This window comes from Oncorhynchus mykiss, chromosome 11 (genome assembly GCF_057628025.1).
Source record: "Oncorhynchus mykiss isolate SJ-2025 chromosome 11, ASM5762802v1, whole genome shotgun sequence".
Taxonomy (NCBI): domain Eukaryota; kingdom Metazoa; phylum Chordata; class Actinopteri; order Salmoniformes; family Salmonidae; genus Oncorhynchus; species Oncorhynchus mykiss.
In genome coordinates, this window is record NC_143032.1 from 36579457 (window position 1) to 36601327 (window position 21871).

Consider the following 21871-nt stretch of genomic DNA (forward strand, 5'->3'; position numbering starts at 1 on the left):
GAAGGTTCTCCCATCTCCACAGAGGAACTCACTATCAGAGTGACCATCTGGTTCTTGGTCACCTCCCTGACCAAGGCTCTTCTCCCCGATTGCTCAGTTTGGCCGGGCAGCCAGCTCTAGGAAGAGTCTTGGTGGTTCCTAACTTCTTCCATTTAAGAATGATGGAGGCCACTGTGTTCTTGCGGACCTTCAATGCTGCATAGTTTTTTTTGGTACCCTTCCTCAGATCTGTACATCAACAAAATCCTCTCTCGTAGCTCTATGGACAATTCATTCGACCTCATGGCTTAGTTTTTGCTCTGACATGCACTGCCAACTGTGGGACCTTCTATAGATAGGTGTGTGCCTTTCCAAATCATGTCCTGTTGAATTTATTGTAGAAATAGCTCAAAGATGATCAATGGAAACAGGATGCACTTGAGCTCAATTTCATAGCAAAGGATCTGAATACTTATGTAAATAAGGTATTTCTGTTTTTTATTTTTTATACATTTGCAAAAAAATCTAAAAACCTGTTTTCGGGTTATTAAAAACCTGTCATTACAGGATATTTTGTAGATTGATGAGGATTATTTTTTATTTAATACATTTTAGAATAAGGCTGTAACGCAACAGAATGTGGAATAAGTGAAGGGGTCTGAATACTTTCTGAATACACTGTACATGTACAGTAAGTATAGCATATTATGGGAGTGAAAATGTATTCCTTTTCCAGTCTTGTCCTGTTAATTTTTTTCCTGTACTGTCCTGATTCCGCAACACTTCTACAACCCCGGAACTTTTCTGTCCCTTCCCGATAAAAATCACTCCTGTCCCGTCCCATGCGAGTTCTTGCACTCAGAAATATGTTGGCTATTGTGCTTGTTTAGGAAGTATTGAAAAATAATTTCAGTAATGTAATATGCGACTGTGATATGTGGTTGTCTTTACTATTTTAGTTAAATGCAATGACTGTAGGCCTAAATCGCTCTGGATAAGAGCATATTCTAAATTACCTAAATGTAGATCGATTAAGGCTGGAGGATGAGGACAGAGACAGCCGACACCAGCCAAACCCAGATGACGCTGGGCCAATTACGCGCTGCTGTCACAGACTTCAAAATGAGCGGACCAAGGCGCAGCGTGCATTGAGTTCCACATTCTTTTAATACAAAGTGAAACTAGAACCAAAACTTACAAAGAACATGACGACGTAGTGCCCCAAAACACTAACACAAACAATATCCCACAAAGCAGGTGGGAGATAGGGCTTCCTAAATATGATCCCCAATTAGAGGCAACGATTACCAGCTGCCTCTAATTGGGAACCATACAAAACACCAACATAGAAATACACATTCTAGAACACCACCCTAGTCACACCCTGACCTAAACCACTATAGAGAATCCAAGGGCTCTCTATGGTCAGGGTGTGACAGCTGCCCTATGGGACTCCCAATCACAGCTGGTTGTGATACAGCCTGGATTCAAACCAGGTTGTCTGTAGTGACACCTCTAGCACTGAGATGCAGTGCCTTAGACCACTGCGCCACCTGGGAGCCCCATATGAACATTTACAACATGGACATACAAAATAAAAACCGAGTGGCAGTACTGCATAAGTCAATATATTTCTATTTTGCTCTTCACCTCAGATGATACGGGTTTAGTTAAATACATAAACAATTGGGCTTGACAGTAAAGTTGCTAGGAGTACAGCTCCCGCTCTCCGGTTGGTAGCCTATTTGATTAAACCACAGCATTTTTTTACAAGCCTTCCTTGTCAACGGACAACTCCATAAAATGTTGCTAAAACATCGCTCTTTCCTTGGCTCTAATGTTAATGTTAGTGATGGGTCCTTGGCTGCAACAAGTCATTGCAATTCCTTGAACGCCTCATCATTTAGCCTACTGATGTCGGTTGGCATCTGAAACCTAGTGACTGGCAACAACTGGAGTGAGCCGACAGAAGGGGCAGAGGGGAAATGACCTTTAAAACAAATGTTTATTAAGTAAACAGTATAAAGCCAAGCCTACACACTTGCTCCACACATGACATATTTACGCAGAAAAAAAACAATATTTTATAACTATTCCTGTACTACCCGTCCCTGTAGACTGTTGATCCCGTCCCATCCTGTCTCGAACTTGGACTCTAGAACTTTACTCCCATTCCTGCCAGAATCCCGCGAGACCCGTGAGATTCGGGAGTCCTGTTCCCCTGTCAAACTCGAGTATGCCTGTCTGTCTCTCTGAAACAGCTCTGCCTCGGTGTTTCACGGAAACTGTGCATGAAATGTATGAACATTTAAATCTAGAAATGAGGATAATGGCATGCCATTATTGAATCCAATTAGTTAATGGATTGATTTCTTAAGATGTCCAGTCAAGATGAATGGCTCTTCATAGGAGATTTTCCGCAATTAAACCCAAGATCGTGGCATCCATTGCGTGAAATTGAACAGATTCTCTCTAGAGAGAGCAATTATGTCAATCAATGTATATAGCTTTGTCCTCTAACTTGAAGTTAAGTGGTTCTGTAAGTCCGCTGTAGAAGTTAAAAAAACTACAGGACCTTGTTGTGGCGCTGCCCAATTTACATCATCGTTCCACACCTCCACCCAGTATGTATCGTCGTGTGTCTGAGGCGTGAGCATTCTTTTTCAGTATGAAAACCTGACTGCTGGTTTTCATGATTGCACATGAATGTCTTACAATAGCTTTTGAATGTCTCTGACTAGTTTTAGACGGTGATGATGGAGATGATATCAGGAGGTTGACACTTTTCTTCTGTTTCTCTTCCTTCTTCAGCTACCTCATCCCTGAACTCACAGCTTCAGCACCTGCAGCAGCTCCAACAGATACAACAGCACCACCATCAGCAACAACAGCACCACCATCAGCAACAACAACACCACCATCAGCAGCATCAACACTCCCACAGCCACGCCCACAACCAGCTGTCATCGCGGGGTCGCATGACCCCGCCCGGCCTTCAGCAGTCCTCTGTCTCGGTCCCCTCCCCTGGCTCCGCCTCCTCCTCCACCACCTCCATGACTGGCTCTGGCCAACCGCCACAGTCTTCGCCCCTCCGGCAAAACCTATCGCCGGCCCGCAGCCTACCCTCGCCCGTCACCCCGCCCATGCCACTGCAGGTGAGCTCACTCTTACCCCCTCCTGTTAGCGTATGCCAATGGTTTAGTCACAAAATGATCTATAACTTTGTAATCCAAGTTGGAAGAGTAGTCGTTTACGTAGACCTTACTGCTTTTTGCTGCTGTACCTTTGACACCCTCATACAAAACTTCAGCAAATGGGTGTGTTTTTCAATTGTCTTACTAGTGGTGATATGCTATTGTTGGGTGCGTTGTATAGAGACGGAGGCCAACCTCAAGATAACACCATGCTGATGCCTACTTAATAGACCTGGTTTGTCCAGGTACTCTATTCTATACTTGATATGAAACAAAACCCAGTGTTTGACTCCTGGCAGGCAGCTCTGCTGTCAGTGTGGGGAACATCAAATGTGCATCTCATCGACAAGGTCATCCTACAGTGAGAGGTTTCTTCAAAGCACACTAAACCCGAGTCTCGAGCCATCATGCATAACTTTTTCAACTGATCCATCTCGGATAGATCATGTTATCCATCCCAGCTCTCATCAACATTTATCAGTCTTTTTTAGCTTAGCTGCCCTTCCCTTCCCTCATCCGACCTACTTTTCAGTCAGTTTATCTGTCCATCAATCTCGGCCCCCTTCTGTCCATCTGACGATAATAACCTATTTTATATCCCTGTGGTTTCATTTCTGGTGGAGCCTGGCCAGAGTCGCCTCCCTCTCCTCAGCCACATTCATCAGCGTCAGGCCCTTATTGTGTTGTGGCGCTGCACCCTTCTTTAAAGCCGGGATGAGTACAGCCATTTGTTTCCCCCCTTGCACCCCTCTCCGGCCCTGTCATGGCCTAGTGAGACTCAGCAGGAAAAACAGACGCCTGCATTTAATGACCTCCAAAGGCTTGCTAGCTGCTGCCTGCCTCCCAGACCTAGATGCCAACCATATACTGTAGCCACAGTCCAGCCATGGCAATGAACCCTGAGCGCTGACGGTAGATTGGGCTAGTGAAAGGCTGTGTATCCCAAATGGCACCCTATTCCCTTCATAGTGCACTACTTCTGACCAGGGCCCATAGGGCTCTGGTCAAAAGTAGTGCACTATATAGTAAGCTTGGGCTGTATACGGTGTACCAGGGTATTTGGAAATAGCCACAGGATGGTTTTTCAATACCGTCAAAACCATTGAAACTATTTCTTTGAAGTTTGTTTATACATGTTAATATTTATAACTACTTTTTAAGTAAATACCTGCAGTCAACTTGTGCAATATGTTAGAAGATAAAGCAGATTGCGTTCTTCATTTCACTTGTCACATTATTTTTCATTATGAAGCAAACCGTAGTTCCCCAGAACAGTTGAGCCAGTCACAGGTTTGTTTGTAAATATATATTGAAACTCAAGTGTGTTTTGTTGCTTCAATAGAGAGAACAGGGACGTGCAACTATAGTTTTCCTTCACAGAAAAGACATTAGTGCAACACCTTCGGCAGAAAATAGCTTCATTTTCATCAGATGACAACAGAAGTGCAACGCTATTTGGCGTAGCAGCCACACTTGTAGGCTAAATGACCTTACAATAAAAAAGCACGGTATTTTTTGAAAAAACACTGCATGGCCATCATATTTCTGTTTATCATAGAAAGAATGTAGCCAGCTACATTTCCTCATGTTTTTCATAAAGTTAATCTATCATTTTACTTGAGAACAGTAGGCTGGCTACACCTAGAAAAGTACCGGAGAATAGTAGCTCCACATCAGTCAGAGAGCTGCCTGATGATAGAATGCCCATTAGTGAAGTGGAGAAATACAACTGAAGCACAAAATGAGTCTGAAGCCGAGCAGAAATGACAATAAGAAGCATTTTAGATCTGCATTTACAAAACGCAGCAAGATATTTCTTATGCGTTTTAGAATTCTGTGTTAACGCGACCCCCCGTGTTTGAGAAGTCAAAGCCCTTTGGATGAGTTATCTGTACAGCTGCCACCGCTATCTTTTGATTTCCTTACGTTTTCTTCTCTTCTTCTTTCTCGGCCCATCTGCTCCTCAGAGTAGAGCAGGCAGGCCCGTTGCCCTAGAGTGGGGACACATGCTGCTCTAAAGCCAGTACTGTTCATTTGGACAATATCTCTCGTTCACATTCGTTTGTAAATGTTAAAACTTAACAAAAATGACATATGTAGCTACCTACAGTATATGTGTAGAACTTTGAGCTGGACTGCGTGTTTTTGTAATTATTTATTCTTTATTTTGCGCTCGTTAGCATATTTAGTTAGCAGCCTCCATGGAAATTACACATTTCTTAGTAATTCTGGTAATAGACGCTCAGTTGGCTTTTTTATTTATTTTATTAAATGTTGCCGCCCCCTTGTGTAATAAGCCGGTAATACCGTAAATCCCGGGATGAGAGAAGGACGGTATGACGATATGAAAATCTGTAAACCGCCCAACCCTACTATATAGGGAATAAGGTGCTATTTGGGATGAACACACAGTACTGGTCCAATCAGACACGCCCAGCATAAGGGCCAAAGCCTAACAATAATGCTATTTTCTGGAATAAATAAGTGTTCTAATGTTAGTACATTACAGTCAAGCAAAGCCCCCCATTTTCTTCTCTGAATATTTTTGTGTGTTTGAGGAATGTCTTAGAAAGCATGGCTTTTATAGAACTTCTTTGAAAGCATAGCTACAGAGAGCAATCGCTGCCTGTGCCTGGCATAGTCACAATGCATTCTAATGCTTTATTAAAATGAGAAATCATAATTTATTAGTGCTGTTATGACATCTTTCACCAGTTTCCCCACAATCACACCCTGTTCTTAGCATGGATTGTATTAGATAAAGAAGCTGAGATCCTGATTATAATGACTGGGGATAGACAGATATATAGATAAATTGACCACCCTGGAGGGGAGCCGAAGAGGCCATCATTAAGATATTGCCTCGTCCAATGGTATTAAGGCTGATGTGAAAGGGAGGTAGGCAGGCTGGGTGTGAAATGTTTCATCTCTCTCTGGCTCAGTGTTGGGGTTGTCACTGGGGGCGTTGCTATGTCACCCGGTGAGGGTCCCTCCATGGACAGTTCTTGTGTGCGTCCCAAATGGCACCCTATTCCCTGCGTAGTGCACTACTTTTGCACTACGCAGGGAATAGGGTGCCAATTGGGAGACAACCCTTCTCTGCTGACAGCAGTCCTGCCCAGGTCTCGACACACTCAAGTCTGCAATATGATTTGGGCCCCTCCATCCATCTGCACCCTCCACCCTCAACACCCAGGTCAATGATTACATTTTCAGTTAAGAGTCACTGAGCATCAATTTGGTTAATCCATAGAGGCCTCCATCCGGGGAGAGTCCCCATCTGTAACCCCCTGAGTGTGTGTGGGTGTGTGTGGTGGTGCGTGTGTGGGTGGGTGGGTGTGTGTGTGTGTGTGTGTGTGTGTGTGTGTGTGTGTGTGTGTGTGTGTGTGTGTGTGTGTGTGCATGCATGCTACATTAAACCTTTCCTCTGAGAATTCTAAACCATAATTGGCCTTAGAGTACATTTTCATTACGTATTTTGCATTATTGCTTTGGCCATGTGGGACTAAAATACAAAAGTGTTGTATTGGGAATCAATACAGCCAAGGCATGCCATAATTAGTCCACACATTAGGTTATAGGGCTCTTGTCGAAAGGAGTGCACTAAATAGGGAATAGGGTGCCATTTGGGATGCAAGGGGAGTACAGATCACAGCCCTTTTATTGTTCCCCTATTATTCACACACACACAAGACCACTCAGCCATTCAACCCTTTGTTTTAAGAACCAGAGGGAGTGTCAGACAGACAAACAGTCATTAGGATGCTATTACTCTCCTAATTGTCCCCCACTGGGAGATGATGCTCACGATGAACCTTTTAGAATAGAATCAGCGGTTCGAGCTCGTCTTTGCATGTCGAGAAACTAACATCCACTGGCTTCTAAAATCAACATCGGAGTGGATGAAGAGAGACGATGCTGCTGTTTCACTGCTGCTCCCTCCATGTTTCAGTAGAGTAGCCTGACAGCCTAGGTTTACTGGCGGACTCTCCACAGTTGAACTTTGAGCACAATGAGAGGTTCACTCTCCCGTTCCTCGGTGCGTCTCCACTACACTACGACCTCCTGTCTCACACCCCACTCCAGCATGCTGAGTTCCAGGCGCTCGCAGAGGGGGCCTCCCTCCACAGTGATGGCAAATAGACGGGGAGGGAGATTATGAAATTTGCTTAAGTGTGTTAATGGCCTGATTGCTGGATCCGGGCTGGATTTGCTGGAAGTTGATTGAATAGAGGTGCAGGTTTTCTCCACGCCCAGCAGAGCTCAGGGATTTGACGGCGCTCGCCAAGTCTGTTACACCAGAATTGATCTTAATTAGATCTGAAAGACCTGCCACAGCAGAATGGTCGCGGCGATTAAAATGAAAAACAGGAGAAATTACTGATCAAATTAATCATAATGTCGGGCTACAGCTGTAGGTCTGGTGTAATTTGCCAGTCCACTGAGTTACATCGGCCCCCGGCAGGGAGAGGCAGAGGAGGGAGAGAGAGGCTGCTACATACTGATCCGTGGCAGTGGGAGGCTTAGGCCAGCCCATCAACTCTCTCTAATTCCATTCGCTGAGCCCGGGCCCTCGTGACCCCTGTGCTCCATTCAGTGGAGCTAACACACTCACAGGCACACACACACAGACACAGGTTTGCATGCACACACACAAACACACACACACACACACACACACACACACACATTCTACCATATGTTATCACTCTCTTCCACTCTTTCTTTTCACATTCTATTCCTTTAATTTCTGTTTGATTTGTTTCTTTTTCAGAGTTCTCACATGTCCTTTCTCCACTTTCCTGTTCTTCTATAGAAAGAAGAATGTAGAATGTCTCTTAAAGCAAACTGTCTGGTTGGTTAGGTGTAATACTCAGTCTGCCTGAACCTTATCTGCTGTTTTTTGTGCGAGCGACATCTTCCAGAGGCTCATGAACAGTATCATTCGCCAGCCCTACAGTACCTCTTGTATTGGTCTGTGCTGTCCTGTCACATGCTGTGTGTGTGTGTGCGTGCGAGCGTGTGTGTGTGTGTGTGTGTGTGTGTGTGCATGCAAACATGTGTCTGTGTGTGTGTGCGTGCGTGCGTGCGTGTGTGTATGTGTTCACTTATAGCCCTTAACCTTGGCACAGTGTCTAGCGGTGTCTAGTTCTGTGGTTTCAGGGCTTACAGTATGTCCTGTCTCCATCCCTCTGTCAGCTTCCTGCCGTCTGCCTGGCCTCCCCCCTGCAGTCCTCAGCTTTCCTCTTTTCCGTCCCTGTCAGAGCTCCACACTGGGCCTGTCCACTCCATTCCATCCCTCCATCCCACAGACTCGCTGGGGTAATTACTGCCCAGAGCCCTGCTCTCTCTCTCTATCTCCCTCCCCTCCCTCCTGTTCCAGCGCTCCACAATTTACCACCAAAACGTCTGCGGACATCTCTTTCTCTCCCTCTCTCTCCTTCCTTCTCTTCCCCAGTGCACCCCGACATCACAGGACCGCGGGGCATCAGACCCACAAGTGCTGCAATTACCTGGGCCCTTTCTCTCTCCCCTATCCTTTTCTCGCTCTTTCTTCTTCCTCCTCTCTTCTCTCCCCTCCTCGCCCGACTCCCCTTCGGCTCCCTCAGTAGTCCCTGACAATCAAGCTTCATTAAGAGCCCTCTCGTGAAAACCCATCGTCACCAAGGTCAGGCCCTGCCCACCACAACAGGCTTTCAGGGGCCTGGGCTGTCTGCACTCTCTCCATCTCTTGCACTCCCTCCCTCCTTCCCCTCGGTCGGTCTCCAGCCCATCTCAACTGCTTTTGTCTCCAGCTGACGCCCCTTCAAAACACCCGTGTCACTGTCTTCCGCTGCAGCGCACTTTTTCCTATTTCAAACCACTGTTAGAATCAGCACCCTTCAATTTGTTTCATTCCTCTATTTGGGTGTTTTAAATGGCTCTTGCATATCGATTTAATTGATTTTCCAGATCAGGTACCCGCCTGCTTAATTTACTCATGCAGCCCCGGATAATTCCACAGTGTATTAAATGTAAATTAAGATGACATGCCCCTAGCATGCTAAATGTACAACATGATTTCCATGCCCAATAGTTCTTAGTGTGATAGTATCATATCTAACAGGACTCATGTAAGTCTATGAAATTGTCCTTTACCACTCAGAAATGATTTTGTTTTTTTTAATACAGTGTTAGAGGTGAATTAAAAGACGTCATAGGTCTAATACAAACAGCACAGATATATGGTCATATCGCAGTAATTACTACTGAATTAAAATGTAGCATATTTTTCCATAAAGCACTGGATTCAACTCATTTGTTACTAGCGTGTTCTTTAAATTTAAAAAAAGTGTGTAAATGAGCAGCTGGGGATAGATGTCTTAAGTGTTGTGCCGTCACTGCTGTCTAGTGCTATCAGCAGGGCCTTGTCGGTAGTCAGGCTCCTCAGCAGCTCAAGTTGGGAGGAGGTGGAGGGAGGGAGTCTCATTAATGCACAGGAGAGCTGGCTCTTAAGAAGGCAGAAAATGGCCTTTACATAGCGACCTCAGCGCCACCACCACCATTTAGAAATACAAATGGGCACTGTGGACTGAAGCAGAAAATAAGACTGTTGTCCATCAATAGACAGCAGCACATTTCTCATATGAATATTTATACAGCAGCATAGGTGGAGGGAGATGAGGGAAACAGCATGACAGCCTTACTGCTTTTATTTACTTCAAATTAGAGGGATTAGGCCCGAAGGAAATCTTTAGACTCAGGGCCATACATTTGAAGAAGTCAAAAAAAAGAAAAAAAAAAGTCATATTTACTATATTTTCTGAAAGAATAATACGTTTTTCACTCCAGCCCATGGACAATTCCTGCACATTTTTTTTATTAGGGATGTAACAAGCAGGTATCCTTTATCAACTGCACTCTGTTGCTGTGTGGCTCTGCAGAGGCATACTCCCCTATTTGCTACTTCCCGTCTGTGTTTTGGCGCTTCTTCCTCTTCCCCAGCCTTTCTCTCCCACTGGGCAGGCAGAGAGCTGGGGAGAAGAGAGGAGGTAACCAACTCAGCCTAGTAGTGAGACTTGGTTCCCCGATCCACCTGCACTCACACTGGGGGCGACACGCATTAGATGCCCACAGGGGAGCCTTGGGGTTGGGAAGCCAAGCCAAGGCTCACTTAACAGTGGATACGGAATAGGGTTTCTTAAATTATGAGGCTAGGCCGTGACATTGAGTTCCCCCCTCCTCTTCCTCCTCCTCCTCCTCCTCCTCCTCCAGTGGGCTCCCAGACACAAGCTGCTGTCTAAGTGCTCCACTCCACCGAGGAGGCCAGTCCCCCTGCGGGGCACGATTCTCCTGCCTGTAATTTCTGATGCCCATTAGTGACCACAAGGCAAACAGCCATTCTGCACAGCAGCACTGACCTGCACCGCAAAAAGCATCCTCTTTTAATGCAATGTTATTGCATTACTCTTATAGGCCAAGTCAAAAGTCCCCATTTCTGGTCAATGCAAAATATGACCAGAAAGTGTGTTATTTGCATGTTATGTTAGGGTCACTCGATAGCTACACTCTAAATGCTGATACACCATTGGAATTAAGGAAATGGAAGTATAGGCTCCATCTTATATTCATCCATGTGGGGGGTTATCTTTGGCCTCATTTGATTAGCGGAGTGAAACTGATGTTGATGCTTCTGCGAATGGACCACAATACAAAACCAATAGATTTAGTTCACTTTAGCAGCTTCTCAAAAAGCACGGCCTCGGGACTTAAACAAGCAGATTATCAATACACAAAGTCTGTAAATGTCATCAATTCATCTCACCACTTAATGCTGATATAGCGTTGTGTGTGCGTGCGTGTGTGTGTGTGTGTGCATGTGTGTGTGTTTGCTTGCACATGTGTGTGTTGTGTGAGCAGTGGGGTTTATCGATCATGGGTGACTACGTCTCGGCCACAGTGCCCCTCTCGTGTGATTAATCTCTGGAGTCAATGACACATGACAGGCCTCCCCCTCGACCTCCCTCGTTTCTCTTCATTATAAGCCATATTTTGGGACACCACAGTAAAGAGTAATCATTTACCTTTATTGTGTTTATAAGGCCGGAGCACGGATGACCCTTTCTATATTGAATTGAGGACATGGAAAGATCACCGGTCATTGATTAGGAGGATATTAAAGTAATTCAAATGCTATATTTATATGTCAAATAACAGCAATTTGAAAAGAGACGGCATTTCCCCTCAGGTCATGAAAAATGGTCAATATATTTTGTTTAGGTGATTGTTGTTCCTTAACCTTTTTAACATAAATTGTTAAACACACACCCAAAATAATTGAATCAATCTCTTGGGGTAGTTTCCTGGACACAGGTTAAACCTGGTCCTAGACTGAAAAGCACTTCCTATGAATAATCTCTATTGAGCCTGCTTTCTAGTCTAGGACTATGCTTAATCTGTGTCTGAGAAACCAGCCCCTGACTCTATACCATGTGATACTCTAACGTTGTCATTCTGTGCATTTCTTCACCCAATGTTTCATTTTCCACTTACTACTGTAGTAAAACTGAGAAGTAGCACAGACCAGGAATACAATGCATCCACTTCACACTCTCAGCCAGAGTAATACTCTCTCTGCTATTTTAGGAAACGTAGCTTGAGAAAAAGGGGCATGTTTCTCAACTTTACAACTGTATACAAACTGGACCAAATGTGTCACTTCGTAAAATCGCAATGGTCAGCTCTTTTCCACAAATGGTACTTCATCATATAGACAGTTGCCGTAAATTCAACACATCCGGGAAAAAAAAACCGAAATATTATGGATTATTAAGCAGAGAGAAATGAGAATAAAAGGGATTTTATAAAAGGTACCTTTTTTAGCCACACAGTCGGTGGCCCCTCTGACCAGAGGAAATGTACTGTTCTGCTGATGGATGGCTATAGAACCCAGCGTGAACTCTCAAGCCCCCACAATTATCAACGAATGGGCGAGAACCGATTTCATGTAATGATTCAAGCCGCTGTTAATTTCACATGAGGCTAATGAGCGAGAGGATTGACGGCCACTATCCTGCACTCAATCATCCCTTTATAGTTAGCCCGTACGTTTTCAGGACTCTGCTCTTCCTTCATTAGCATTTAGCCTCATTAAATTCATTAAATATAGCCATTCTCCCACCGCTAAGGATGTCTATTTCCTGGAGTTAATGCATTTTATTTGATCAGCCCCCCACCCCTCCTCTGTTAACTAACTGTCAGACTGCTAGGCTATGATGACATCACTCCATTAGCACGCACCACTCCCACCCATCTCAGGCCCACTGCCATTAGAATGGTTACGGATGTTCTGGTGTTCTACTGTCATGACATTTTCTGTCCCTGATGTTCTTTTTGCCTTTCTGGCTTTCTCGTCCCTCATCGTCAATGTTCAATGTCCTTTCGAATGTTAATTTGGGACAATGGCCAATAAGTAGAGTGGCAACAGAGGTCCATCAGTGACCCAGACTGCGCTCTGAGGACCCAGAGTGGAGGAGCTGTGTGTGAGGCTGCCCCCAAGCCATTTCAGCCAACCCTGGGACTAGAGGTGTTTGGGAGGGCCTAATGGCCTTTTGATGTACAGTAGCGGATGTGAGGGCAAGGAGGAGCCAGGGAGGGAGCTGTTTGGGGAAGCTAGGACGAGCAGAGGACTGGCAAGGCACTGACAGGCAGAGAGCGTGTTTTCTCATGTCACAGCTGATTACATTCACTCAGGAGTGGGAAAATAAGAGAGGGATGGAGGGATGTGAGAGGTGGGCCCGAGAAAACAGGAGCAAGTTTTTCCCTCTTGAGATAGACTCTCGTTGCTCTCATCCAGAAGCAAAAACTCTATTGATTGTACATTTTCCCTGTTTGGTTAACTTTTGCCACACTTTTGGCTGAGTGATAACGAGCATGACAGGAAGAATTAAGATGGATGGGCCGCTTTATCAGATGGGCTTCTTGCATCTGGCTACATTCAAGAGCATTACTTTGCCAGGCTTCCTTTCACTGCGATCATCCTCATTTTCACGTGAGGACCCTCTCAGGCAAGCTGAAGTACATTCTATTCCATACTGGTCAGATATACTGTGCCCTTATGTACAGAATCATTTGTCCATTACACATGCTGTGTATGTAGGTCTACTAGAGAAAGTATTTTCATCTTGCAGTAATTGTCTACTCTGAGCTAAATTCTCTCTGATAAGCGCCTTCTAAGGAGCTGAGAGAATTATTATGTTGTTCAAAGCTCATTGATAATGATAGAACACTATGTTTTCCTTTCCCAGTACACATGGCTGTAAAACAAACAAAATGGTGGTTTGTTAAATTATTGTGACTTTTGGGGCGCGCTAGATATCAAAACGTTTGAGCGCTGCATGCATCAAGCCTATCGAAACTCCCCTGAGATGCTTCCCTTTTTGTTGTCTGACCTGGGTTGATACCCATTACCTCTGCTCTTCTCTGTTCCATTGTGTCTGCCGGGAAAAGCGGTTCACTTTCAAACAGGCACATAAGAAGCGCCAGCCCAGAATAAACTCCGGTTAGTTTGAGTCACACACATTTACGTTTCCAGGGGTCTGTTCACGCTCACAGAGACCATTTTTATCCTATTCCAGAGATTGCACGGGTTACTGCACCAGGTAACCCTCATGGACAATGGGTTACTGCACCAGGTGACCCTCATGGTCAATGGGTTACTGCACCAGGTGACCCTCATGGTCAATGGGTTACTGCACCAGGTGACCCTCATGGTCAACGGGTTACTACACCAGGTGACCCACATGGACAACGGGTTACTGCACCAGGTGACCCTCGTGGTCAACGGGTTACTGCATCAGGTGACCCTCATGGTCAATGGGTTACTGCACCAGGTGACCCTCGTGGTCAACGGGTTACTGCACCAGGTGACCCTCATGGTCAACGGGTTACTGCACCAGGTGACCCTCATGGTCAACGGGTTACTGCACCAGGTGACCCTCGTGGTCAACGGGTTACTGCACCAGGCGACCCTCGTGGTCAACGGGTTACTACACCAGGTGACCCTCGTGGTCAACGGGTTACTGCACCAGGTGACCCTCATGGTCAACGGGTTACTGCACCAGGTGACCCTCATGGTCAACGGGTTACTGCACCAGGTGACTCTCGTGGTCAACAGTGACTGTAACAGAGTTGACATGTACCGTCCTCATTTTACCCATAGTGCAAAATATGTATTTGTAACAATTTGGCTGCTTTATCAAATAATGATATCTACATTGAAGCAAGGACCTTCTTTTTGTACCAACTGACTCCATGGGCTGTACAGTATGTTTTCAGTTAGGGTGATGAATAAGGCTTATGGGGAGTGATGGCAAGTAGATGTGACGAGAAACATCTGTGGCTTGTGGTCCTGTGATGATGACATACTGATGTTTCAATATAATAATATAATATTTGTCCCACAGTGTACCTGACTGGTGACTCCACAATATATATTCATCCAATTATTTGATGTCATTATCAGATTCCTGCGGCTCTTCGTTGTGGGTTATTGGCACGATTCGGCCCTAGCGAACGGCTAGTGAGATCCATACCACTAAGACTCCATAACCACCCTATTGATGGGAGAATGAAAAAGCTGGAACACAATGGTTTATATGGCCTTGTAAATAGGAAGATCACTGTTTATCTCCTGCAACACATGCAATCAACACAAATGCTGGGCCACGTCTGTCATTTTCTGCCTCCTATAGCGCTGTTGAGAGGAGGGACTGTGGCGGAAAATCACCTGTTTAGATGTCCAACACTGCTATCCCCCCTTCTTATGCCTAGTTCTCCCTCACGCCGCTACCCATATTACCCAATTCAAGACCCGAGGCTAGAGCCCAGTCGATTATCTCTTTTTTACCTGGATTTACCAGAATAATAGCCTCCGCATAGCAGAGGAATAGCAAACACAATGATACTACCACCAACATATTCAGTTGGGCACGTATAGCTACACAAGGAAATAGCACTGAAGTATCAACACACGCACACACCGATACCATTATCTGTGTACTGATCCAGACCTCTCCAACTCCACATGAGGCCTGGCTCTGCTCCGCTCTGCTAGCTGTAGTGCAGACGCCTCTCTCTACATCCTCCTTCTCTCCACTGTGCCTCTATCAGGCTAGCACATCACCCCGTTGTATTACCAAATACACATCATTAACCCAGTTAAATAAGGAAACCCCCTTTGTCAGACCAGCGCATCGCTTGACATAACCAAATCACCTAAGAGCATGATGTTTAAACGACCATGACCAAATCCCTCTCTGCCTCACCTGGACTCCACCATTGTATCACCTCTCACTCACACAAATCCTCTCCCCCTCAGCAGAGAGCAGAGAGAGAGGGGAGAGAGAGAGAGAGCGTGGCTCTGCTCAGAAATGAAGGGAGGATTATCTGTTAATGCAATCCCTCACTGACTGATATCACCAGCCGACCCTTCCTGCCACTTTCGCACCGATACATGTATTTATTTGAAGATTTGGCCTGGATAAGACCCTCTGAAATCCAGCACCGTGGTCATAAAGCAGAATGAGGGTGTCTGGCTGGCTCTCTCCATCCCCCCTCCCACCAGGACAGATATAGAGGCAGACCTGGCACCTCATCACACTCATCCTTTATTTCTGTCTAAAATGTCACTATGTGAACATATTGCATCAAGGGAGAGAAATGTATATCTCAATGTCACTATTACAATAATAGCAGGCTAAACCCGTATTATCATAGTGACACTACAAGCTTTGTCATAGAGAAGAGTTTAAACAGTCTGTCCACACACTACCATTTTGTCTAGATACCAATCCCACTCCAAATACTTTTTGGCATGAAGGAATCTTGCCATTCCATGGGCTAGCCAGGTTTTTATTTTGTTATTGTTTTTCTTTCTCCTGATTCCATGAGATGTCAAAGTAAACAAACTATTGCTATCTCTACTGACATCAACTTCAATATGATCTAAAATGAACAAGATACGTTTAGAAGGTTAGAAGTCCGTATATCATCGCAAAAAAAAAGTATATTTAAAATGACACGAGTCCTTTAAGGGCATCCATTTCACGGCAGAGTGACGTGTTTTCAAAAACAATTACTGTATGACAAGTAATGAAATACATGCTTCCTCTTCTGTTCTGTTTCGCTGGCCTTTACAATAATACTACCCCGACTAGAGCAAATTGATTGTAAAGTTACAAGCCTACCCTTACGGAAAAAACACATGATTTCACATGCAGAAACTCACATGATTTAACATGTAAAATGTCCACATTTTGCACATGTAAAATGTCATTTCACGTGAAATTTGACATGTAAAATCATGTGAAACCATGTGGTTTTGGAACACCACATATGATGATACTTCACATAAAGCTTCACATGTGGATATTTTTCACATGAAATTTCACAGGTGATGCCCTGCAAACAGAAACTCTGTGTTTTCAACGTACATATTTAAAATACATGGTTACAGTGTGTATGTTTATTTATACAGTAATTATTACTCAATCCCTCACCTGGGATTTGAACACGGCATTCCAATCTTTGCTACGCAACCATGTCTGTGTCAATAACTGATTTCACCTGTATTCCTGCACTTTGGAAAAACAATTTGATTTATCATCGGGATTCAGTAGTATCATTAAATCGGAATAATATGACCCACCAACATTGGACATTAAATAAGTCAATGAAATCAATGACAGAATAATCCGCTGAATTGATAACTAAAAGAGCAATGCAGATGGCACTCTTTTACTAAGTGCAGTGATGTAAACCAAATCAAATTTTATTTATCACATACACATGATTAGCAGATGTGAATGCGAGTGTAGCGAAATGCTTGTGCTTCTAGTTCCGACAATGCAGTAATAACCAACGAGTAATCTAACCGAATAATTCCAAAACTACTACCTTATACACACAAGCGTAAAGGGTTAAAGAATATGTACATAAAGATATATGAATGAGTGATGGTACAGAACGGCATAGGCAAGATGCAGTAGATGGTGTCGAGTACAGTATGTACATATGAGATGAGTAATGTAGGGTATGTAAACAAAGTGGCAAAGTTTAAAGTGGCTAGTGGTACATGTATTACATAAAGATGTGGCGCAGCAGATGTATCAGCAGACCCCGAATACAGAGGTTGCGAGTTCAAATCCCAGTTGCGGTCATCAGATGTTTACACTATTTTAGCTGAACAGCGTACCACCTACCTTAAAACCCCATAGAATTTCTTTACTTCCCTTTTCACATGTTGAGCTGTCAAAAGAGACACGAGGTCAGTTGTTCACATGTATTCAATTTAGAGTTCACATGTTAGCACCATCTTTTCTCATGTGAGGAGTATAACATGTGTTCATGTTCACGAAATGTGCAGATTCACGTGTGAAAAACGTTTACATGTGAAAATAGAATTAGCATTTCAGTTTCATGGTATCACTTGTTGAAATTTCACATCCCCATGTTGTCACATTTATTTCACGAGGTGATGCTTCCACACGTATTTCACATATGTAGTTTCATGTTATCGCATGTTGCTTTTAAATGTTGCCACATGTTAACACATTAACGTCAGTGCTACAATGTGATCACGTGAAGTGTGTGATTTTTTTCACAAGGGTCTCTTGGAACAAGAGCATGGAAAAACAAATACAATTGTCAAATGTTAGTGCATATGTTTAATCATTTTGAGACAATGATATATGTCAATTAGCCAATGACGAGTAAAAGCTTGAATGAGATTCTCAAATGCACTTCACCCCTGTGAAGGGTGAATTTCTTCTTAACGTTTAAGACTGAAGTTGGTCAGAAAGACGAACGCGGGTTGGGCATTTAAAGAAACTCCTGCGATTTTTGAAAAAAAAAAAAACTGGATGACTTTCAGACTAGGGGACCCAATATCAATCATGGCCAGTTTGAGGCCACCAACATGAAATATGATTTCATAAGAAAAATGCAGTGTCATTCTTTAATGTGCTTAACCTTTACTGTCAATGAAAAAGTATTGATCGTTCCGTGGCATTTTTTCATCATTTGATTTCAGAAGGCGTAATAATATAGTGGTTGGGGTACCATAAAAGATGAATGGCAACTGAATGGTCTCAGCTTAACAAAGCTCAGGTCCCCACAGAATGATTTAGCCGGTGGGCCGAAGCACCATATCTGCTTTAGTTTTCAAGATAATCGATCCTTGGTGAGGTGGAGCATTTTTTTTTCTTCTTCATATAAGCTACATTTATTTTTTCTAAACACATTTCCGTTTGTTGGCCATCTCTATTCTCGATTTTTTTATTTTTTTTATAATTATTTTTAAGTTCGCTAGCTGGTCAAACAAATGCTGCCAAGTACTATAACAGTAAACCAATCAAAACCTGGGTACCATCTCTGCTAATTGCGTCTGCCAATCATGTTCTCTGTTACAAAATAAGTAAACACAGCTGATGCCAGCTCAAGGTGGAAGGAGAGAGGGGAAGCCCGGGAGTCGGAAATGGCGGCGAATAGTGTGGAAATGGAGGAAATTGAGGAAAAGTTGGTAAAGCAACAGCTGTGCTGGAATGCGAACAATATGGGTGTCAGTTCTGGGTGGGAGGATGAGGGTCAAGGACTGGAATGGTCGGTAGTGGAAAGTCATAGGAAGAAGAGAGATCATGATACAGAAAGCAGTGGAGCGTTTAATAAAGAAAACATAAAGAGGGCCGAGGTAGGAAGCAAGAGTAATGATGTGTTTGAGTGGAAAGTGGTGATGGTGTTTGATGAGACCACAGGGCCTCACTTACACCCTATCCAACTAACTAATGCCATAGAGAAAGAGGTAGGTGAAGTGAAATTAGCTTTGGAAAAAGGTAGATTGTTAATATTTTGTGGTAGACAGGCTCAGCATGAGAAGATTCTGAAAATAAAAAACGCTTAATGGGAAGAAGATTAAAAGCCATGTCCCTGGTGCTTATGCTATTTTCCCCAGTGTATTGATCCCTATGTTTCCTGTCTCTCTGTGCCAGTTCATCTTGTATGTTTCCAAGTCAACCAGCCTTTTTGCCGTTCTCCGGCTTTTTGCTATTCTCCTTTTTCTAGTCCTCCCGGTTTTGACCCATGCCTGTTTCTGGACATTGTACCCGCCTTGTACCCGTAAGACTCCAACCATCTACCTCCTGTGTTTGCATCTGGGTCTCGCCTCGTGCCTTGATACAGAAGTATATGAAAGATATTGCGCATCCATTATACATTGAAGTTATCTACCCATATTGGTTTTTACATGGTTATCCTTTTGTCTATGCATTCTCTATGTGCTGTTAGGATGTTCAATTGTTTCACCAGGCCTCAATTGTTTAAACATTAGCCCCCTCATAACATTATTGCCCGCCAGCACAAGCCAGTCGCAGCTTAAGAAGTGTTTCTATTATTTCTCTATTCTGTTGAGTAATTGGACAGTCTCCTCTGTCGGCCTGCTCTTCGATCTACTTACTCAACCTAATAAGGCTCTGCTCTGCTGCACTACAACCAAATCAGCAGTGCATTTTCAGGCCGTAATAAGTGGTTAGCTTGATTTATATGGGTAATCTCATGCTCCTTCTTGGCTGGAGCTCCACAGGCTCTGCCCACACGGAGACCTCCTCTACAACCGCTTGGCCAGTCCACCGGTTCCAGATGAGTCCATTATAGCCGGGGTAAAGACGGTCATTTTTTAACCCTCGAGATGAGCGGTGTGGTGGAGCGGTGTGGTGGCGGGGTAGTTCAGAGTGGGAGGTGTTGAAGTGGTGGTGCATGGCCACCGTGGCTCCTTCTATTGTTAGAGCTAGATGGTCTGGGGCTGCCTGGCCCCTGTAGAGATGGTGCTGGACCCTGGGGGCCACAGGAAGCACTTAGACTGGTAAAATTGCCACTTATTCACCAGCCCACACCAAGCTTTCATCTGTGCCCTGGAGCACACACCTCTAGGGCCTGGATGATGGACTACTGTACATATAGACTTCACAGTACGACTGTCGTTAGGAAAACAAAGCATTGGCACTCTGTTTTCTCAAGCTACTTCACTTTCTTCATCCTGTACTCGCTCTCCCATGTTTGTGTATGCTAACATTTCAAGAATACCAATAAACCTTATTTTCTACTGATCAAACAGCATAACTTATTATATTTGACCTCTAACGGTGGATTGTGTACCTTCAGTTGAACCCTCTGGCCAGCCAGGCAGCGGTGGCGGCGGCGGCTGCTGCAGCTATGAGCTCCATCGCCGGCTCCCAGGTCTTTGGCAACGCCCTCTCCAACCTGCAAGCTGGAGTCACGGGTCAGCTGGTCACCAATGCACAAGGACAGGTGAGTGTCCACTCATAACACCACTTATAACACAAAAAGTGATGTATATCAGGTTTCAACTTTTCATAAGACATGTCTGGAATGAAAACCTAGTGGAAGATCACGTCCCACAATGGTGGTTACTGTTACAGTACATTTCCATGCTGTTCAGTGCTACAATAAACACTTTTCACTAACTAAATACATGCAAACAGAACTCCAAAGACTGGATGGCCTCAATATTCCGTTTTCTTATGTAGCAATGTTGTTTGGGGGGGTTATTTATTTATTTATCAGCCCCGTGGCAGACATACTGTCATATGTTAAGCTTTTTGGCAATAAACAAAGCCCTTCTTCCTCTTATCCGCATGTGCCGGTCACCGTAAAATGCTGACCACGTCATATTTACAGGGTGGCTGCAGAATTGTTCCATCAGTAGCCAGTGGCTTGAACGATGACGCTTGTCAGAGTGGGGCCCTATCTAATGAATCATCTTATTGCAGGTGCACACAGCACATATTCAAGAAAGATCATATGGGCAATGTGCCCTTTCACGCCAGCCAGTTATTTACCTTAACCCCCGCTATCCTGTTGATCGCTAACTTAAAACCACTGCCTGACGAATGCATTAGACGCTGGCTCTCATAGTTTTATGACAAGACAGACCGTATTCCATGTTTGTTGTGTAGGAAGTCTGTAAGGCGTAAGAGTTGCCGTACAGGGGAGTTTTTCTCGATATGCTCATGACTAAGCGATGCACATATTGCAGGCTACTTAGAATTGTGTCCAAAATGTGTTTCTCAAGAGTGTATATGTTCTTCTTCTGATAAGCTGTAGACCACACTATCTACCTAGCTGTCTACATACCACCACAGTCCAATGCTGGCACTAAGACCGCACTCAATGAGCTGTATTCCGCCATAAACAAACAGGAAAACGCTCATCCTGAGGCGGCGCTCCTAGTGGCGAGGGACTTTAATGCAGGGAAACTTAAATCAGTTTTACATAATCTCTATCATCATGTTAAATGTGCAACCAAAGGGGGAAAAAACTCTAGACCACCTTTACTCCACACACAGAGACCCGTACAAAACTCTCCCTCACCCTCCATTTGGCAAATCTAACCATAATTCTATGCTCCTGATTCCTGCTTACAAGCAAATATTAAAGCAGGAAGCACCAGTGACTCGGTCTATAAAAAGGTGGTGATGAAGCAGATGCTATGCTACAGGACTGTTTTGCTAGCACAGTCTGGAATATGTTCCCGGGATTCTTTAGATGGCATTATGGAGTACACCACATCAGTCAATGGCTTCATCAATAAGTGCATTGATGACGTCCTCCCCACAGTGACTGTAAGTACATACCACAACCAGAAG

At 44.2% G+C, this 21871-nt stretch overlaps 1 protein-coding gene across 1 annotated transcript in view; it reads left to right on the plus strand.

The window, feature by feature from the left end:
* LOC110535637 (POU domain, class 6, transcription factor 2-like) overlaps nucleotides 1-21871 on the plus strand; it is a 112960-nt gene that overhangs the window by 50304 nt on the left and 40785 nt on the right. The window contains 2 exon segments of the mRNA XM_036935370.2: nucleotides 2791-3134; nucleotides 20367-20513. Coding sequence (XP_036791265.2) covers nucleotides 2791-3134; nucleotides 20367-20513 — 491 coding nt within the window.